This window comes from Mobula birostris, chromosome 10 (genome assembly GCF_030028105.1).
Source record: "Mobula birostris isolate sMobBir1 chromosome 10, sMobBir1.hap1, whole genome shotgun sequence".
In the NCBI taxonomy this organism is placed as follows: domain Eukaryota; kingdom Metazoa; phylum Chordata; class Chondrichthyes; order Myliobatiformes; family Myliobatidae; genus Mobula; species Mobula birostris.
Window position 1 is genome coordinate 73,928,692 of NC_092379.1, and position 20,101 is coordinate 73,948,792.

At 41.8% G+C, this 20,101-nt stretch overlaps 1 protein-coding gene across 5 annotated transcripts in view; it reads left to right on the plus strand.

Annotated features, from left to right (window-relative positions):
* The window catches only part of LOC140204117 (fibronectin type-III domain-containing protein 3A-like), a 153,620-nt gene that overhangs the window by 36,828 nt on the left and 96,691 nt on the right, over window positions 1–20,101 (plus strand). For 4 of the 5 annotated variants that reach the window (XM_072270479.1, XM_072270482.1, XM_072270483.1 and 1 more), the window contains exons 2-3: window positions 13,059–13,190; window positions 14,950–15,025. In XM_072270479.1, coding sequence (XP_072126580.1) covers window positions 13,086–13,190; window positions 14,950–15,025 — 181 coding nt within the window. In that variant the 5' untranslated portion in view covers window positions 13,059–13,085. Of the gene's footprint in view, window positions 1–13,058; window positions 13,191–14,949; window positions 15,026–20,101 lie in introns of those variants that run through there. The other variant, XM_072270480.1, reaches the window with a different exon arrangement.

The following is a 20,101-nucleotide window of genomic DNA, read 5'->3' on the forward strand; positions in this document are numbered from 1 at the left end:
TAATGTTTCTAACATTTTCTGTTCTTAATGTTTTTGATCTTAATGACATATCTGGCCCTAAATGATCTTGGCAGGTTGTTACAATGGATTTTTAAAATGATTTTTAAAAAAAGCATAGATAATACAAATGGTAGAATTTTACTGAACAACATAGTCATACAGCATAGAAACAGACCATTTCACTCATTATTCCACTACTTATTTCCTATCCATGTACTTATCTGAATGCTTTTTAAACCATATTCTACCTACCACTACCACCACCTCTGGCAGCATGTTTCATATCCCCATCAATTAAAATCATGATTTCTTTGTAAACAAGTGAATTTGTAAAGAAACAAACCCACTTGTTGAAAAGCTTGATTAGCAGGGTTTGCAGTGCAGCATATTTTAGGTTTCAAATGTTGCTTATTGATAGCAATAATCTTAGAATCTTAAGGAAAAAAACTTGATCATTTGGGGTTGCAAATCAAGCCAGAAGTAAAGAATTCAGGCGATATTGTTGTCTCTGTGCTAAATTTCAAAAATCAAGTTAACCTTATTAAGACTATTCTTTCATTATAGGAACGTTGCATATTTGATTTCTTGTAACATCTCAAGACACTGAAAAGCAGTCTTTAGCTGATTAGGCTATTGTAATGCACCCTTTTCAGGACAGCTGAAGAAAGATATAAATTGGCTGCAGCTTGATCAAAACGCAGTAGCAAGAATCTTAACCAAGGAAAAAAGAAAATCTGAGCACACTTCATTACACTGGCTGCCTGTGTCCTTTAGGATCAATTTTCAAATGCCCTTAATTGTATACAAGGCTCTGAATAATCTACACATGAGAAATTCTGCAGATGCTGGAAATGCAAAGCAACACACACAAAATGCTGAAGGAACTCAGCATGTCAGGCAGCATCTATAGAAATGAATAAACAGATTATGTTTCGGGCTAAGATCTTTCTTCAGGACCGGAAGGGGAGGGGGAGACACTGTAATAAAAAGGTGGGGGGAGGGAGAGGAGGACTAGCTAGCAGGTGATGGGTGAAGTCAGGTGGATGGAAAAGGTAAAGGGCGGGAGAAGGAATCTGATAGGAGAGAGGACCATTGGAGAAAGGGAAGTAGGAGGGGGGTGGGGGTTAGGGGAGGTGGTAGGCAGGTGAGAAGAGGTAAAGGCCAGAGTGGGGAATAGAAGAGGGGAGGAGGAAGATAATTTTTGTGTTTGTGTTTTTTTTACTGGAATGAGAAATCAATATTCATCCTATCACATTAGAGGCTACACAGATGGAATGTAAGGTGTTGCTTCTGCCCCTGAGGGTGGCTTCATTATGGACCACCATGTCAGAATGGGAATTAAAACGTTTGGCCACTGGGAAGCTCCTTTATTTATTTTTTTGGGAGTGTCTATCCCCTTACATCCTTAATTGTAATCTTAGATCTGCGAATACTGGTTTGCTCAGTGTTCTGAGAGCCAAGCGTATTAGAATTGGTGATACGGCATTTTGCTCTTGTACACCAAAAATCTGGAATATTCTACTGACTGAGATACACCAGGCTAGTACTGTGGAACGTTTCAAAACTTCTAAAAATCTAGTTTTTTTAATTTGGCCAATTTGTAGGATTACTTAATGCCTGTGGATGTTGATTACATTTGTGTAATATATATTTGATTATGTTTTATCCTATGTAATTGTCCTATTTTTAATGTTGTATTGTACTCTTATGACTATATCAGTCTATCTTTACAATCTATGTAGAGAACATTGGGCCTGCATTTTAATGTATGAAAGGTGCTATATAAATTTTTTTCATATGGCAGCTTGTCTATCCAGAAATTGTTCTTTGGTTTTCTGACACTAGAGTGGTATTGAAGCATTTAGTGGCACACGAGAAAATTTTCAGTCTCCTAATGGCTAGTTCATATTTAAATTATAGATGGTTGATTTTGTGCGCATTACTTGGATAAGCGTTTGCTATTGAATCAGATGTGGCTGGACAAATTTCAATATGCAAATTATTAACTTATTCTTGATTTAGTAATGCACCTGCCATTAGTTTTAAATCTGCTACAGTTAGCTTGAAGTGATTCTGTTATACCACCATATGAGGTCCTGTGGTAAACAGAATGATTCTCATCAGAATGTATGCAAAAATATTCAGAGGGCTATAATTACAATATGCATTTTTAATTTGAGACAATAGGACTCTGACTCCAGTCGTTGAATATCATTGTATTTTCATCTTTGTAGATTTCCTTTTCAGACTGCACTAAATATATGACAAGGGTTTCGATAACTCTATTGAGTTTAATCTTTATTTAACTGCAAATTATTGAAGATTTGATTTTAGCAGTTACTTGTCCAGAGTGGAAGCAAGTCAATCTCAACACCTAGGGCTACTAAAATGACTTCCAAATTTGAGACTCTGCATGGTATATGGTATAATGGGTATTTCTAGCACTTAGTCTCTGTATCTTGGCAATCAGCATTCATTGATTACCAACCAACACACATAAAAATTGCTGGTGAACGCAGCAGGCCAGGCAGCATCTATAGGAAGAGGTACTGCCTGGCCTGCTGCATTCACCAGCAATTTTTATGTGTGCTGCTTGAAATTCCAGCATCTGCAGATTTCATTGATTACCAATTGTTTTGACCTACGTGCTGGATTAGAATTTTTTTTGATTTTTCTGGAATTAGGATACACATAATTGGACTAATATATTGAAAAGTCTGCAATACCGAGTTCTAAAAGGCAGCTGTAATATCAAAATACAGGCTTAAAAAAAAATCTCTGGGTTTGGAGGATATAATCTCATGTAATGGATATCAGCCTCATCTCTGAATTGGGATTGCTGAATTCATGTTTGGATTTGTCCAACTAATAATCAGCAACCTATTGTTTGTAGAGCGTAAGCTCAGAGCCAGGTTCATTATCACTGGTGTGTTATGAAATTTGTTTTGCAGTACAGTATAAGACTTCTCCAGTGCGTTCAACACCATCCACCCTGCTCTGCTGGGGGAGAAGCTGACAGCGATGCAGGTAGATGCTTTCCTGGTGTCATGGATTCTTGATTACCTGACTGGCAGGCCACAGTACGTGTGCTTGCAACACTGTGTCCGACAGAGTGATCAGCAGCACTGGGGCTCCACAGGGGACTGTCTTGTCTCCCTTTCTCTTCACCATTTACACCTCGGACTTCAATTACTGCACAGAGTCTTGTCATCTTCAGAAGTTTTCGGATGACTCTGCCATAGTTGGATGCATCAGCAAGGGAGATGAGGTTGAGTACAGGGCTACGGTAGGAAACTTTGTCACATGGTGTGAGCAGAATTATCTGCAGCTTAATGTGAAAAAGACTAAGGAGCTGGTGGTGGACCTGAGGAGAGCTAAGGCACCGGTGACCCCTGTTTTCATCCAGGGGGTCAGTGTGGACATGGTGGAGGATTACAAATACCTGGGGATACGAATTGACAATAAACTGGACTGGTCAAAGAACACTGAGGCTGTCTACAAGAAGGGTCAGAGCCGTCTCTATTTCCTGAGGAGACTGAGGCCCTTTAACATCTGCTGGACGATGCTGAGGATGTTCTATGAGTCTGTGGTGGTCAGTGCTATCATGTTTGCTGTTGTGTGCTGGGGCAGCAGGCTGAGGGTAGCAGACACCAACAGAATCAACAAACTTATTCGTAAGGCCAGTGATGTTGTGGGGATGAAACTGGACTCTCTCATAGTGGTGTCTGAAAAGAGGATGCTGTCTAAGTTGCATGCCATCTTGATCAATGTCTCCCATCCACTACATAATGTACTGGGTGGGCACAGGAGTACATTCAGCCAGAGACTCATTCCACTGAGATGCAGCACAGAGTGTCATAGGAAGTCATTCCTGCCTGTGGCCATCAAACTTTACAACTCCTCCCTTGGAGGGTCAGACATCCTGAGCCAATAGACTGGTCCTGGACTTATTTCATAATTTACTGGTATAATTTACATATTACTATTTATGGTTCTTTTACTATTTATTATTTATGGTGCAACTGTAACAAAAACCAATTTCCCTCTGGGATCAATGAAGTATGACTATAAGAATACTAAGTTACAGAACTAAATATTTCAAAGTAAAGTAGTGTACATGTACCATTCAGAAATCTAACCCTGGAGGGAAAGAAACTGTTCCTAAAATGTTGAGGGTGTATGTCCTGTCCTGTAACTCTTCCCTGATGGTGGTGGTGAGAAGAGGGCATGTCCTTGATGGTGAGGGTTCATAATGATGGCGCCGCCTTTTGAAGATGTCCTTGATGGTGAGGAGGTTAGCGTCCATAATGAAGCTGGCTGTGTGTACAACCCTCAGCACCTTTTTTTTTACCGTGTGCTTTGGAGCTGAGAACAGTACAGTGCAGGAATAGATAGATCCTCTGGGCCATCGTGTCTGCATCAACCGTGATGCCTAATTAAACAATGCCAGCTACTTGCACACAGTCCATATCCCTCTAATCCTTTTGTGTCCATATGTGTGTTTAATTGTCTCTTAAACTTGCGATTATATGCTTCAACTACCTCCACTGGTGTGTGATGCATGTTTGAAATAAATTTGGCGTCCCATTCTCCTTTGAACTGGCCTCCTCTTGCCTTGCATTGGAAAATTTAAAAAAAAATCCCACGTGTGTGGAAATTCATTTGTTCTGTAGAAAATCTTCCACGTTCAATTGTTTTGAATGGGGTGGTCAAACTTACATGCTTATTATTTGGTCTGGATTTTGTGGTAGTAATAATTAAATTTTCTTTAATATCCATAATTGCAAAACCAAAATCTAGTTTGAAGAATACAAAACAAAGACAGACGTTGCAGTAGAAATTGCAATAATTTGATCATGGAAAATCTTTTGCAGTGTTTTATGAGCTTGGCAATTAACTTGAAGACGTTTCACCACCAAGGCGATATCCTCGGTGCGCAGTTGTTGGTGTTTCTCTTTGGGAGTGCTCGCATTTGTATAGCCGCCGCTGCAGCCCCCCCCCCCCCCCACCACCACCATTTGCTTGCCTCTGTCCTGATTGGCTACCCCTTCAGTTAACCTTTGAATTCTATTGGCTCATGATTTTTGGCTTCTTGGGGTTCGTAGATGCCATCTATTTCAAGAGGTTCGTTTATGGAGTTATCAGAATAGAACCACACTTCTGAATGGTAAAGCTATCCGGGATAGTTATTGCGACATTGTTACACCTTGAAAATGGCAACAAAATTAGGATTTCCAGACTTAAATGGTTTAACAGAGGAAATCAGCTGAACTGCTAGTGATTCAACTAACTCTTCTCCATGTAATCCCTTCATTGAAATTATGGGAAATTACATGAACTGAAGTGAACTAAGGCTATTGACACAATAGTTCCATTGTAAATTACACTGAAAATCTTGTTTTCTAGTCTGAGATTGGTATTTATAATGCTGTATGAAAATCATTCAGTACTTGGAGCAGAGCATAAAATGCTGAAGGAACTCATTGGGTCAGGAAACATCTATTAAGGGAAAATGAACAGTTGATGTTTCCAGCTGAAAGTGGGCATCATTCAGATACAGCAATGCATAGCACCATATAAAAGTGAACTGTTACTTTATTAGGAGGAGGCTCAAGGAGAAGGGCACACAGTTAAGGTTGTAGGGTTGATGCATATGATAAAGACTCTGAATAGCCAGACAAGACGCTAGTTAGACCACACTTGGAATATCATGTGCAATTCTGGTACAGCAGTACAGAAAGGATATGGTAAAGTTGGATAGAGAGCAAAGTGTTGCCTGGGATGGAAGGCTTTATCTACAAGGAGAGATTGGACAGGGTGGAATTGCTCTCACTGGAACACAGGAGGCTTAAAGTTGCCTTGTAGAAGTTTATAAAACTGAGGGCTATAGAATGGGTAAATGATCTTTTTCAAAGGGTAGAGAAGTCTAAAACGGTTTTAAGTTGAGAGGGGAAATATTTCAAGATCTCTGGGTAGGTGTATGGAACAATCTGCCAGAGGAAGTGGTAGAGGCAAGTGCAGTCACAACATTTAAAGCATTTGGAGAGGTATATATGTTGGATAAGAATGAAGGGATATAGAAACTGAGGTTAACATGGTTGTACATTTCGGCTGGCGAGGAAGAGCTAAGCTTAAGGGAATGTTTCTGTGCTGTACCACTGACCTGTCTGCTTCTGGCTGTTAAATTAATTTGGTGCCCTGATCCAGCTACCCTGTCCAGCAAACTGTTACTAAACCATAGAAACAGATTATTTATTCCTGGCGTCAATCAGTTTGATACCTCTTACCCAGCACTTGTATACTTTTTGTAGGATTTTCCATTCATGGAAATTGGTCTTTCCATACCAGGCTGTGATGCAGCCACTCTCCACCACACATCTATAGAAGCTTGTCAAAGTTTTAGCTGTCATGCCAAATCTTCACAAACTCCTAAGGAAGTAGAGGCGCTGCCATGCTTTCTTCGTAATTGAACTTAAGTGCTGGGCCTAGGACAAACCTTCCAAAATGATAACACTGAGGAATTTACAGTTGTTAACCTTCTCCACCTCTGATCCTCTGAGAACTGGCTCATGAACCTCTGGTTACCTTCTAGTGAAATCAATAATCAGCTCCATGGTCTTGCTGACATTGCGTAAGAGGTTGTTGTTGTGGTGGCACCATTCAGCCAGATTTTCAATTTCCTTCCTATATGCGGCATCAGTACCAGCTTTGTTGTGGCCTACAACCGTGGTATCATCAGCAAACTTAAATGTAGCTTTGGAGTTGTGCTTAGTCACTGAAGCACCTTCAATTACTCCAAAAGACTGAGGTTTGGTAAAATACTGAAAGGCTTTTATTCGTTGTACAATGCGACCTCCACGGTGAGTGTCTGCCCCCGGACTGAGGGGGAGGGGCAAGGCGAAACACCTTTATACAGGACTCTGTGGGAGAAGCCACAGGGGCAGTCAGCAGAGGGGTGTGTCCAGACAGTTAACCCAGTCACAACACATATATATGTTTTACCACATTTACCTGTACTTTTTTTTTTAAAAAGTCCCGCGGGGTGAAGTGACTGACAATATTTACAACAACTATATTTACAGGTTAAGTCTATCAGGCGGTCGAGTCCATCGCTGTGATCTACGTAGCACCAGTGGTGATTGCGTCGGCGATGGCGCTTGTGCTGGCTCTGGCCTGACTTGAGGTGCCAGCACGTTAGGCATTGTTAATCCCTTGTGCGTGTGCGTCACGCCCGGTATGGGAGTGTCGTGTGGTGTCTGTATAGGGTTTGGGGCGCACGGTGTCTTGTAGGTATATACATTGGTGGTACGAGGTCAATAGTCACCACGGAGTGTTCAGGGTAGGGGCCCGGAGCTCCTGCGGGCGCCAGGTCCCAGATGGAGACCGTGTCCTCCCGCCCATCAGGTAAAACCACGTAGGCATACTGGGGGTTCGCATGAAGTAAGTGAACCCTCTCGACCATCGGGGAGTATTTATTGCTCCTCGCATGTTTCCGGAGCAGCACTGGCCCCGGGGATGTCAGTCAAGTTGGTAGGGTGGTTCCAGTGGTTGATTTTCTGGGAAAAGAAAAGAGCCGCTCATGAGGGGTGGCATTGGTGGCCGTGCATAACAGGGAGCGGATGGAGTGGAGTGCCTCGGGAAGGACCTCCTGCCAGCGGGAGACCGGCAGTCCCTTTGACCTGAGGCCTAAGAGTGTGGCCTTCCACTCCGTGGCATTCTCCTTCTCCACCTGTCCATTCCCCCGGGGATTGTAGCTCGTCGTCCTACTAGTTGCAATACCCCTAGCCAGCAGGTATTGGCGCAGCTCGTCACTCATAAACGAGGACTCTCTGTCACTGTGGATATAGCATGGGTATCTGAACAGAGTGAAGAGCTTGCACAGGGCTTTTATAACTGACGTGGTAGTGGTGTCGGGGCAGGGGATGGCGAAGGGGATCCACGAGTACTCGTTGATAACGTTAGGAAAGTACACATTGCGGTCGGTGGAGGGAAGGGGGCCCTTAAAGTCAACACTCAGTCGCTCAAAGGGGCGGGTGGCCTTGATGAGTTGTGCCTTTTCGGGTCGGTAGAAGTGCGGTTTGCACTCTGCGCAGATTTGGCAGTCCCTGGTCGTCATCCTGATCTCCTCAAGGGAGTAAGGCAGGTTCCGGGCTTTCACGAAGTGGAAAAGCCGGGTGGCAAAGGTCTACATGTAGGGCGTATAGCTGGTCAATCTGCATGCTGGCGCATGTTCCCCGGGATAGGGCATCGGAGGGCTCGTTAAGCTTCCCAGGCCTGTACATGATGTCATAGTTGTAGGTGGAGAGTTCGATTCTCCACCTCAGAATTTTATCATTTTTGATTTTGCTCTGCTGCTGATTATTAAACATGAATGCGACTGAGCGCTGGTCAGTTAGCAGGGTGAACCTTTTGCCGGCAAGATAGTGCCTAATAGCTTCCACTACCAAACCTCAGTCTTTTGGAGTTATTGAAGGTGCTTCAATTTTATTTGCTGTACAATACGACCTCCACGGTGAGTGTCTGACCCTGGACTGAGCGGGAGGGGCAAGGCGAAACACCTTTATACAGGATTCTGTGGGAGGAGCCACAGGGGCAGTCAGCAAAGGGGCGTGTCCAGACAGTTAACCCAGTTACAACACATATATATGGTTTACCACATTCACACAGTCGTAAATGTAGAGCAGAGGGCTAAGCACACAGTCTTGTGGTGCGTCTGTGCTGATGGAGATTGTGGAGGAGATGATGCCAATCCAAACTGACTGGGGTCTGCAAGTATGGAAATCAAGGATCCAATTGCACAAGGAGGTATTGAGGCTTACTAATTAGCTTTGAGGGGATGATAGTGTTAAATGCAGAGCTGTAGTTGATAAAGAACATCCTGATCCTATGCATCTTTGCTGTCCAGATGTTCCAAGTTTGTGAAGAGCCAATGAGATGGCATCTGCTGTGGATCTATTGTTCCAGTAGTCAAATTAGAGTGGATCCAGATCCCTTCTCAGGAAGGACTTGATATGGTTCATCACCATCTCTCAAAACACTTCATCACATTGGATGTAAGTGCTACTAAAATAACTTGGACAATAACAATACCTATGTCAGGCTGCTGGATATTAGTTATATCTCAGCACGCAACATCATACCCTCAGTATTAATTGAGAAGCTCCAAAACTTGGGCCTCTACCTCCATTTGCAACTGGATCCGTGACTTCCTCATTGGGAGGCAACCGTCACTGCTGTTCGGAAATAACAATTTCCCCCTTGCTGAAAATCAACACTGCCACATCTCAAGGATGCATGCTTGGCTCACTACTCGACTCTGTACACCCATTTGGCTAGACACAGCTCAGATGACATGTATAAATTTGTCAAAGGCACACTGTTGTTGGCAGAATTTCAGAGAGTGACGAGGAGGTGTACAGGAGTGAGATAGATCAGGTGGTTAACTGGTGTCGTGGCAACAATCTGACTCAACATTGGGACGATCAAGGAATTGATTGCAGACTTCAGGAATGGGAAGTTGAGTGAACACACACCAGTCCCCATCGAGGGATCAGCAGTGGAAAAGGTGACCCGTTTCAAGTTCCTGGGTGTCAACATCTCCTGAAGATCTATTCTGGGCCCAACTTATTGATATAATTACAAAGAAGGCATGACAGCAGCTATATTTCATTAGGAGTTTGAGGAGAATTGGTACGTTACCAAAGACATGCAAATTTTCACAGATGTGCCGTGGACAACATTCTGACTATTTGCATCACCATCTGGTATGGAGGGTGATTGCACAGGATTGGAAAAAGCTGCAGGAAGTTGCAAACCTGGCCATCTCCAGCATAGGGAACATCTACAAAAGGTGATGCCTCAAAAGAGACGGAATCCATCATTAGGGTCCCACAGCACCCTGGAAATACCCTTGTCTCAATGCTACCATCAAGGAGGTGGTTCAGAAGTCTGAAGATAGTGTTTTAGAAACAGCTTCTTCCCCACCACCATCAGATTTCTGAATGGACAGTGAAACCATGTGCACTACCTCACTATTTCTTTTGTTTCTGAAATACTTTTTTAATCTAATCTTGTGTGTGTATATAATCTGCCATAAAACAACAAATTTGATGATGAATGCTTGTGATATTAAACCTGATTCTGAAATTTACCACAGCCTTTGATGCTTGAGCATAGTCTTATCAACTGAGGAAAAAGTAATATTTGAAGATGAAGACTTTGGATCTGACATAGAACCTTCTATCAGCCTACAGTAATATATGCTTCTATTTACTTCTGAGATCTGGCAGACAATCATCTGTAAAACTGCTACAAAATCTTCCAAATCCACTGGAAGAACAAGGGAACTAATTTCTTCTCTTTGGCTGGTGTCACTAATGTGGAGGTCTGAGTTGCTCTTAGTGAACTACGGCTGATTTTTTTTTTGTTTGTTTGTTGTATGCTAAATAATATGGTCCCAATCAGTAGTCTGATTTCTGATACATTTCAACCCTGAGGGTGAATCATAAAAATACCACCGGGTTGGTCTGTAGCTGCTAAGAAATGAGACTGAAGAGTAAATAAAACCTAATGGCCTAGTGATCTGCAAAAGTAAATCTAACAACCATGCATATTAAACCTCAAGAGTAAGGTGAGATGTGGCTTCGTAATAGTATTTTAGGACTAATGTCAGGAAAGTAATTGGTATTGAATAATCAATAAAGGGTGGATATTTAGGGTAGTCCTGACGGTATTACTGTTATGAAAATAAGGATGTTTGGCCATTGAATTTGAGAAGTTTGGAAAAACTTCCATCATCAATCTTGAAAACTAGAGTCTATGAAAATCCTAAAACACAAGGACTCTGCAGATGCTTGAAATCCAGAGCAATACATACACAGAATGCTGGAGAAACTCAGCAGGTTAGGCAGCATCTATGGAGGGGAATAAATGGTCAGTGTTTCGGAATAAGGTCTATCAACAGGACTTGGAAAGGAATGGGGAAGGAACCAGAATAAGAAGTTGAAGGGGAAGGAGTACAAGCTAGCAGGTGACGGGAAGGTGTGTGGGTGGGGGACGGGTGATGAAGTGAGAAGCTGGGAGCTGATGGGTGGAAGAGGTAATGGGTAGAAAAAGAAGCAATCTGTTAGGAAAGGACAGTTGAGCATGGGAGAAAAAAAGGAGGAGGGCACCAACGGGAGGTGATGGGCACTTGAGAAGAGAAGGGGTAAAAAGGGAGCCAGAATGAGGAATGGAAAAAGAGAAAAGGGATGAGGAGGGAACAAAAGTTGCCAGAAGTGAGAGAAATTGATGCTCCTGCCGTCATGTTGGAGGCTACCCAGATGGAATATGAGGTGTTGCTGCAAATGACATCATTGTGACTGTATGGGAGGCCATGGACCAACATGTGGAATGGAGATGAGAAGTCGATTTTAAAATGGGTGACAACCAGGAAACCCTAAACCTATGCTGAACTCATCAATTTCATCAACTTTGCATCAAACTTCCACCCTGCCCTCAAATTTGCATGGCCCATCTCTGACCCCTCTCTCCCATTTCTTGATCTCAGTGTCTCCATCGCTGGAGATGGACTTTCTACTGATATATTTTATAAACCTACTGACTCTCACAACTATCTAGACTATACCTTTTCCCACCCTTTCACTTGTAAAAATGCTGTTCTTTTTTTCTTGGTTCCTCCATCTCTGCCGCATGTGTTCTCAGGATGAGGCTTTTCATTCAAGAACATCTGGGATGTCCTCCCTCAAAGAATGGGGTTTCTAATCTGCCACCATTCATGCTGCCCTCGCCACATCTCGTCCATTTCCTGCACATTCGCCCTCGCCCTATTCCCCTGCTGCCATAACAGAGAAAGGGTTCTCCTCCTTACCACCCCACAAGCCTCTGTATGCAACGTATCATTCTCCATAACCTCCACCATCTTCAACAGGATCCTGCCTGTAGACACATTGTTCCCTCACTCCATTCCCCACTTTACGCAGGGTTTGCTCTCTACTTGACTACCTGGTCCATTCATCTCTCCCCATTGATCTTCCTCCTGGCACTTATCCCTACAAAGTTCAAAGTAAATTTATTATCAAAGTACATATATGTCACCATATACAATTCAGAGATACGTTTTGTTACAGTCACACTCAGTAAGTGCAAGAATCATGATGGAATCAATGAAAGATTGCACCCAACAGGATGTGCAAAAGACAACAAACCGCAAATGCAAAAGGAATAATAATAATCAATAAATAAACAATAAATATTGAGAACATGACGTGAAGAGTCCTTGAATGCGAGTCCCTGTAAGTGGGACAAGTACTAGAATTGCCCATTTACCTCATCCCTCGCCACCATTCAAGGCCCCAAACAGTCCTCCCAGATGGGGCAACATTTCACTAGCAAGTTTGTCGGGATCATCAATTGTATTCAGTGTGTCCGGTGCGGTTTCCATTTCGATAGACTTTCTATTCCCATTCTGACATGTCAGTCTATGGCCGCCTCTACGGTCTCAATGAAGCCGCTCTCAGGTTGGAGGAGCAACATCACACATTCAGTCTGTGAGGCTCCACCCTGATGGTATGGACACTGATTTCTCTATCTTCTCTTTATTTATCCCCTCTCCTCTCTTTTTCCATTCCCCATTCTGACTTCCCTCTTATCCCTTCTCTTTTCCTCACCTACCCATTATATTGCTCTGATTCATCTCCTCCTCTTTCTCCCATGGTCAGTTGTACTCTCCTATCTGATTCATTCTTCAGCCCTTCTACCCCTTCCGCCTATCTCCTCCCAGCCTATCACTTTACCTCCCAAAACACCTCGGAGCAAAACATTGGCTGTTTATTCCTCTCCATAAATGCTGCCTGACCTGCTGAGTGCCACCAGCATTTTGTGTGTGTTATTAAAAATCTGTTGTCTATTTATAGTTTATGCAATTCTAAATTTTGTATCATGTGTTAATAAAACAGTGGCACCCACTTGCTGATTTGGAGATGTACTGAATAGAAAACTTCATTACTGGCTTCACATATGTGTGGGTGACAAGTATTAATAGCGTATCTTGTTGACAGGGAGAGCAAAGATATTGTGGTCAGTGAATGAACGTTCCGGTGACAATGGCAGAACAGCCTCCACTCGAAGCAGCAGTAATAAATGAAGTCCCGTTTCTGCCTCATATGGTCAACGGGGATAGTGGACAACAGGTACGTGCCAAACTAAAAGTAATGCATATGGCGTTTGATTCCTTCATTTTCAAATTTGAAAGCTTAATTTCATCTAAATATAAGGGAAATTGTGCCAATGTTTATTCCAGAATATGTCAACTTGGCTTTTTTTGTGCAGTTAGAACATTAATTTATTCATTACAACATGTTCTAACATGTTGATCCACGGCCTCTTCTTGTGACCACCCTCAGGGTGGAGGAGCAACACTTTATATTCTGTCTGGGTAGCCTCCAGCCTGATGGCATAAATATCAATTCCTCCTTCCAGTGAGCAAATTTCCACCTCTTCTCCCTTCCTCTATTCGCCATTCTGTAACTTTTCAACTTTTTTTTTCTCGCCTGCCTATTACTTTTCCCTGGATTCACTCCTTCTTCCCTTTCTCCTCTCCTATCAGATTCCTTCTCCAACCCTTGATTGCACTTCGCATGCTTTTCATTTCTTTCCATATAGATTCAATGGATGAACCCATCATTAAGCCCCCTCTCAGTGCAGCTATGATATTCTCCCTGAAAAATAGCCTTATTCCCAGTCCTCATTTACCTCCATTTCTATCTTTTCTAAAACATCGAAACCCTGCAATGATTAAGCATCTATTCTTGTCCCTCTTTTGACCAAGTCTCAATTATGACCACAGCATCGTAGTTCCCTGTACTGATCCACACTCCCCATACCTGTAATAATCCCAGCAGTAAAATACATACACGCCATTGTGTCTATTACCTAGCTCCTGTCTGTTCTTACTGGTCACAACATCTGCTTTCCTCTTAACCCCTCCACTTTCTGACAAAGTATTCTGGTGGTCCCTCAGTCTAACTAATTTAAATCCCCCGAAGCAGCACTAGCAAACCTACTGACCACATTGTTAGTTCAGCTCCAGTTAATATGCAACTTCTGCCTCGTGTACAGGATGCCTTTTCCTTTGAAGAGGTTCCAGTAAACCAAGATGCTGAACCCTGTACACTGCATCAGTTCCTCAGCCATACATTCATCTGTTCTGTCTTTCCATTCTACTCTTACAAGTGTGTGGTACTGGGCGTAACCGAGAGATGACTAGCATTTGAGAGTTCAAATTTATTCTCAAAATATGTATACCATAGACGACCTTGATACTCACCTTCATGCAGGCACCCGCAAAACAAAGAACCACAGTAGAATCCACGAGAAGCCTCGCACAATAAAGACCACCACACATCCAATGTGCAAAAGAGGACAAGTCACACAAATAGTAAAAATGTAAACAAAAAACACATGGAACACAAACTGCAGAGTCCCCAAAAGTGAGCCCATTCAGTACCAAGGTGAGTGAGGCCCGTCCAGAAGCCTAATGGCCGCAGGACAACAATTGTTCCTGAGCCTGGTGGCTTGAGACCCGAGACTCCTGCACCTCCCGCCTGAGGTCCTGCTTTTCTGAAATTTTGCTCGGCATATTTTTCCAGTGCCTTGATGCCTGCTGAAGCTAGTCCAGTTCTCAAAAACCTGTGGGAGGGCAGAGATTACAGCTTCCCAGTAGACGGGACTTTTGTGCTGGTGCACTGAACAAACGTAATAGTAATGAAAATATTATCCTGAACAGTGACTTTAGTTTTGCAATTGAATAAAACTTTGACACTTGCAGTATATTTGTGTTACCAATGATAATTGTGTGTGCTGTAAAAGTTCGAAGATGAGATTTAGCAATCATTTATATATTTAAAATATTACACTAATTCTCTGCCCTGATCCAACCTGCATTTTCAGGTAATATTGGTCCAGGTTAACCCGGGCGAGGCATTCACAATCAGAACAGATGACGGTCACATCCAGTGTATTCCAGGTAAAGAGACAATGACTTTTTTAAAAGCAAATAAGTACTGTTTGGTATATAAATATCTTTATACAAGAATAATAAATATGATGGCGAGTTATCTTTTTTTCCAAATTAAAATTGCTTTTGGACAAGAGATGCGATGGCACGGTGTATTACACGATGGAGCTGCCCATAGCCTCTTCCGGACCTGTTGGCATCGGGATAGTGCATAGCAAGTTGCTCGATCTGCTGATCTATTCCAGGTCACCTGACAAGGCTTTGAGCCGACACTCTCATTTTGACCACACCAAGGTTACTGGCAAGTAGCTCCTCCAACACTTCAGCTTTCAGCTTGGACAGTGCAGTGACTGTCAATCCCCACATAAGGCAATGCCCATCAAGGACAAGTTCATCTCAGCGTTGGTCAAAATGAGCCAACTGGAGTTCATGCTGCACATACAGCCATCTTGAGTGGCCATGTCGACCTGAGACAGTGTGGATTCTGTTTTTGTTTCCCTGTGGGTTATCTCTACCATAATAGGAAGATTTTCAAAGTCAAAGTACATTTAGTATCAAAGTATCTATACAATATAGAACCCTGAAGTTCATCTTCCCGCAGGCAGCCACAAAACAAAGAAAGACCATGGAACCAGTTCAAAGAAAACGTCTAACATCCAACAAATTAAAAAAAGAACAGATCACACAAAGGGCAAAATACAAGCAAAAAACAAAGAAATTTTTACAGAGTTCTTGAAACTGTCTAGGAATGTTCTGTTCAGTTTAGTGCTGTGTTGCTTGTTGACTGCAGGCTGCAGACAGTCCCATAAAATAGCAATAAAAAGGGGAGTAACCAGAAACAAATATAACATGAACTACAGAGTCCAATCCACAAGCAGTGTCAGATAAACCTTGCTGAAGACTGCGGCACCATCCTCTGGCAACAGCAAGCAAGAGGCAGAGAGAGACCGATCAAGCTCAGGCACCTTGCTCTGGCAGCAGCAGACAGAGGGGGAAGAGAGAGAGACCAATCACACACAGGCAGACAGCGCTGAACACCTGCTCACCTTCCACTCTCGTTATCGTGATTTCAATCTTGTTTGATGGCTTAATCGGCGAGAAGTGGAGTCGATCACGGGCTCTCACCCGGTTACCAGATTTCTTGGCCTCCCAGGCCGCACACTCCACTCCATCGCTCACCAAACGCCCTCGGAGATAACAAAGTGCCAGATCCTCAGTTGGCACAAAAGCATGTCATCAAAATGTAAATCGCAGGTTCCAATCACACTTAGCTTAGTAGTAGAATCATATTTGAAAGAAGCAAAAGAGGTAGTTTCATGAACTGTCTGAATACCTTTGGTTGCATTGTTTTGCTGGCACTTCCAGTAATTTCGATTTGTGTTGAGAGAATACATTCAAGAGGAGTGTCCTCTTTTGTAAATTTTTCAGGTGTTTCCTTTTCCAAGGTAAAGGGGGCGATCCATCAACATTTCAATGATAACTTGCAATCTTGAATTCAATCTTGTAATTGTGTCCTCCAGGAAACAGAGCCCATCTCTGAATTTGTGCAGCTGCTGTCAGTATATAGCACCCTTCTGTGGATTGAAAATGGACACCAGTGGTTGGTAATTAGTAACAAGGGTAAACCTTCTCCCATACAAGTACAGGTTGAAAAGTTTTACACCCAAACCAGACTCAAGGTCTTTCTGTCAATCTGTGCATAATATTTCTCTGCAGCGATAAGGGAACATGATGCAAAGACTTTGGGGCGTTCACTTCCATCTATCATAGCATGTGACATGACTTCACCTATGCCATAAGGTGAGGGGTCACAGGCAAGCTTCACTGGATGATGTGGAACATAGTGTGTGAGTACAGTGTCTGATGTCACCATTTCTTTCATCTTTTTGAAAGCCACCATACACTGTTTTGTCCATTGTCATTTCTTCCTGATCTGTAGTGATGAGTTCAAGGAATGGATCAGAGTAGCTAGGTTTGGCAGGAACCTATTCTAGTAATTGATAAATTCTCAGAGGAACCACAAATGTAACATGTGCTTTGGTCTTGTGGCATCCACCACTGCTTGAATTTTCTCAGCACACTTTTGTAAATTCTTGTGCATCAATAGTGTGACCACAGTAAGTGATGCTTGGTTAAAGTAATTCACATTTGTTGTGTCATGCTCTGAGCCCATAATTTTCTAATCTTTTTAACACTATCTTGAGATTTTGGAGATGGTCCTTGTCATCCTTACTAGTAACATTCATGTTGTCCAGGTAACATTGAGTGCGTGAGCAACCTTGCAACATCTGCTCCAGAACTTTCTGCCAGAGCGTAGGTACAGGGGCAGATGCTACTCCAGAAATAAGCCTATTATAACGATAAAGCCTTTTGTGAATACTTATGGTCAGAAACATTTTGGACTCTTCTTCCATCTCTATCTGTAGGTAGGCCTCAGCTAAGTCCACTTCACTGAAGTGTTTTCCTCCAGAGAGGTTTGCAAAGAGATCCTCTATCCTGGGCTGAGGATATTGATCCACTTTCAGTACTGGATTGATGGTGACCTTAAAATCAACATAGATCATGATAGACCCATTCTTCTTGGCTATGGAAACCACTGGTGTTGCCCAAGGGCTCCACTCAACCTTGGAAAGAATTCCTTCAGCCTCCCAGCAATCTAGGTTACTAACTACTTTGTCATGGATGGTATACGGAACAGGCGGGCTGTGTAACACTTGGGTGTGGCATTTTCATTTAACACTATTTTCCCTTTGATATGTTTGAGTTTTCCAGTGCTATCCTTGAACACTGCTGTGGCATCATCCACTAACTTTCTTAATTCGCTTTCAGTTGACTATTGCAGGGGATGTGGTGTGTAAATGGTGGATAGGTCTCCAATCAAATTGTAGTTATCTTAACCAATCATGGCCCCATTATAAGGGTCCTCCTGTTTTTAACCACATAACATGCCCTATGTGGCTTGTTGTTGTATTTCACTGTTATGAATGTCATTCCCACAGGAGTTATCTATTCTCCGGTATAAGTTCTTAGTTAGATATCTGCAGGCTTCAGTTCAGTATCTTTGTTCAAACTCCTTTTGTGAAGTGACCTAAACAGCTGAGCCTGTGTCCAATTCTATTTTAATTAATTTGCCATTCACTTCTGGTGTAAGCCATATTGCTTGTCTGTTAGTTTTCACATTGTAAATCTCTAGGCACATAGTCCTGAATCACTCATTATTATCAGATGTTTTTCAATCAATAACATGCAGATTAGTTCTCTTTTTCAAAACTGCAATTTGACTTTTTTTCTTTCATCTTGCAGACCATTTATTTTTGTCTGCCCAACATGCTCTTTGTATATGCATGACCTACCTTGTTGCATTTTCTGCAAGTCTCACCTTTAAACATGCGTTGGTCTAGCGTATGTGAGCCCCTGCCCTAGCAGTAACACAGTTTGTTCTTCCAGGCCGATTTCTGTTTAGAGGCTACAATTTTGATCACACTCACTGGAATTCAATTGTGTCTATTTGCTGTTTCCATTGATACAGCTCTTTCAACTGCTCCTTTTTAAATGTAAGTTGTGCTTCTCTGGGAGCCATTCTTGAATGATTTCTTAAAAGATTCCACAAACTACTGATCGCTCAGTGCATCATTAAGCTTATCACTGTACTGACAAAGCTCAGACAACTATTTCAATTCAGCCACCTACAATGAAATGGACTCCCCTTCTGTTTGATTCCATTGATGAAATTATTCTGCGGTCAACAATGGTTTTGCTTCTAAATTTTCCTTCATTACTTTCACGATATCAGCAAAGCTCATTTTGGCTGGTTTGGTTGAAGTAGTCAATGTTCTAAGCAAATTATATGCTTTAAAACCCAATGCATTGAGCAAACTTGGCACTCATTTCTCTTTGGCTATTCCATTTGCTTTAAAATACTGCTTAATTCATTCAGTATACAAAATCCAGTTAGCTCTTGTGCAATCGAATGCATCTATCCTTCTGATGTAGCCATCCAGTTCTGTTTCCATTTTTAAAAATTTATTATTATTATCATTATCATCTGGTAGTCACTGTTTATGAACCCATGAACTTGTTATTTTCTGTTTTTTAAACATGAATGTGTCCTTCACTGAGGAAGCACATGCTGTGATGTTTTTTTTTAACTCAACAGTTTCTCACTGCATTTCAACAGGTAGGTAGTCGTTGCAGGGTTCTTTAAAACTTGGTCATCACCACTGTTTTGTTTTGTAATTCCAAAACACAAAAACTAACTTAAAGCAAAGGCACGGAGGAGAGAGAAATTGTGTATGTTTCATTTTTTACTTTGAGCGAGGTGTGTTCCTATCATGTGGTGGTGTGATGACTTGTGCCATCTTGCAATGCATTATGTTAACAATGAAGAATGCTTTATAAAACAATAAATTTAAAATATTGCTCAAATACACTGAACAGCCAAATTTTTTTTGAGAATATTGCTTCCTCAGAGTTGTTTTTGTTTTAAATAGACCACTTCAAACTGAATACAAATATAATTTCAGAGTACTTGTATCACAAAGGAATTTGGAGAAAGGAGAAATGAACTTTTATTGAATATGATGTGTTCACCTGCATAACAGTGCTGACACTGTGCAAAGTTCAACTAAGCTAAAAGTGTCTTGTTGATTTTCATTTGTACTTAAGTGTGTGGGGATTTTCACTTAAGTGTCCAACAATAATCAGTCAGCATTAATAAATTCCAGTTGCCCTGTCAACTTGTCATTTGCTGAAATTCAGTGAAAAACAAAATATAGAATATACTTTTGAAAAAGTTTAGTAGATTAATAAAATGTAAGCGCCTCCACATGACAATTGCGAGATAAAGTTTACATCTTTTAGCATATGAGAGGTCCATTCAAGAATTGGATACAGGAAATAATAAACCTTTAAACTTTTTATAAAATTCTGGTGGAAAACCATCTTCTCCTGGAGATGTATTACTTTGGAGTGATCCTAAAGCTGCTTAAACCTCTTTTAATGTAAAAGGCATATCTAATCCCTTCTGTTCTTCCGAATTCAATTTTGGAAGAGTTACTTGTGATAAAAACCTTTCTATCTCATTAA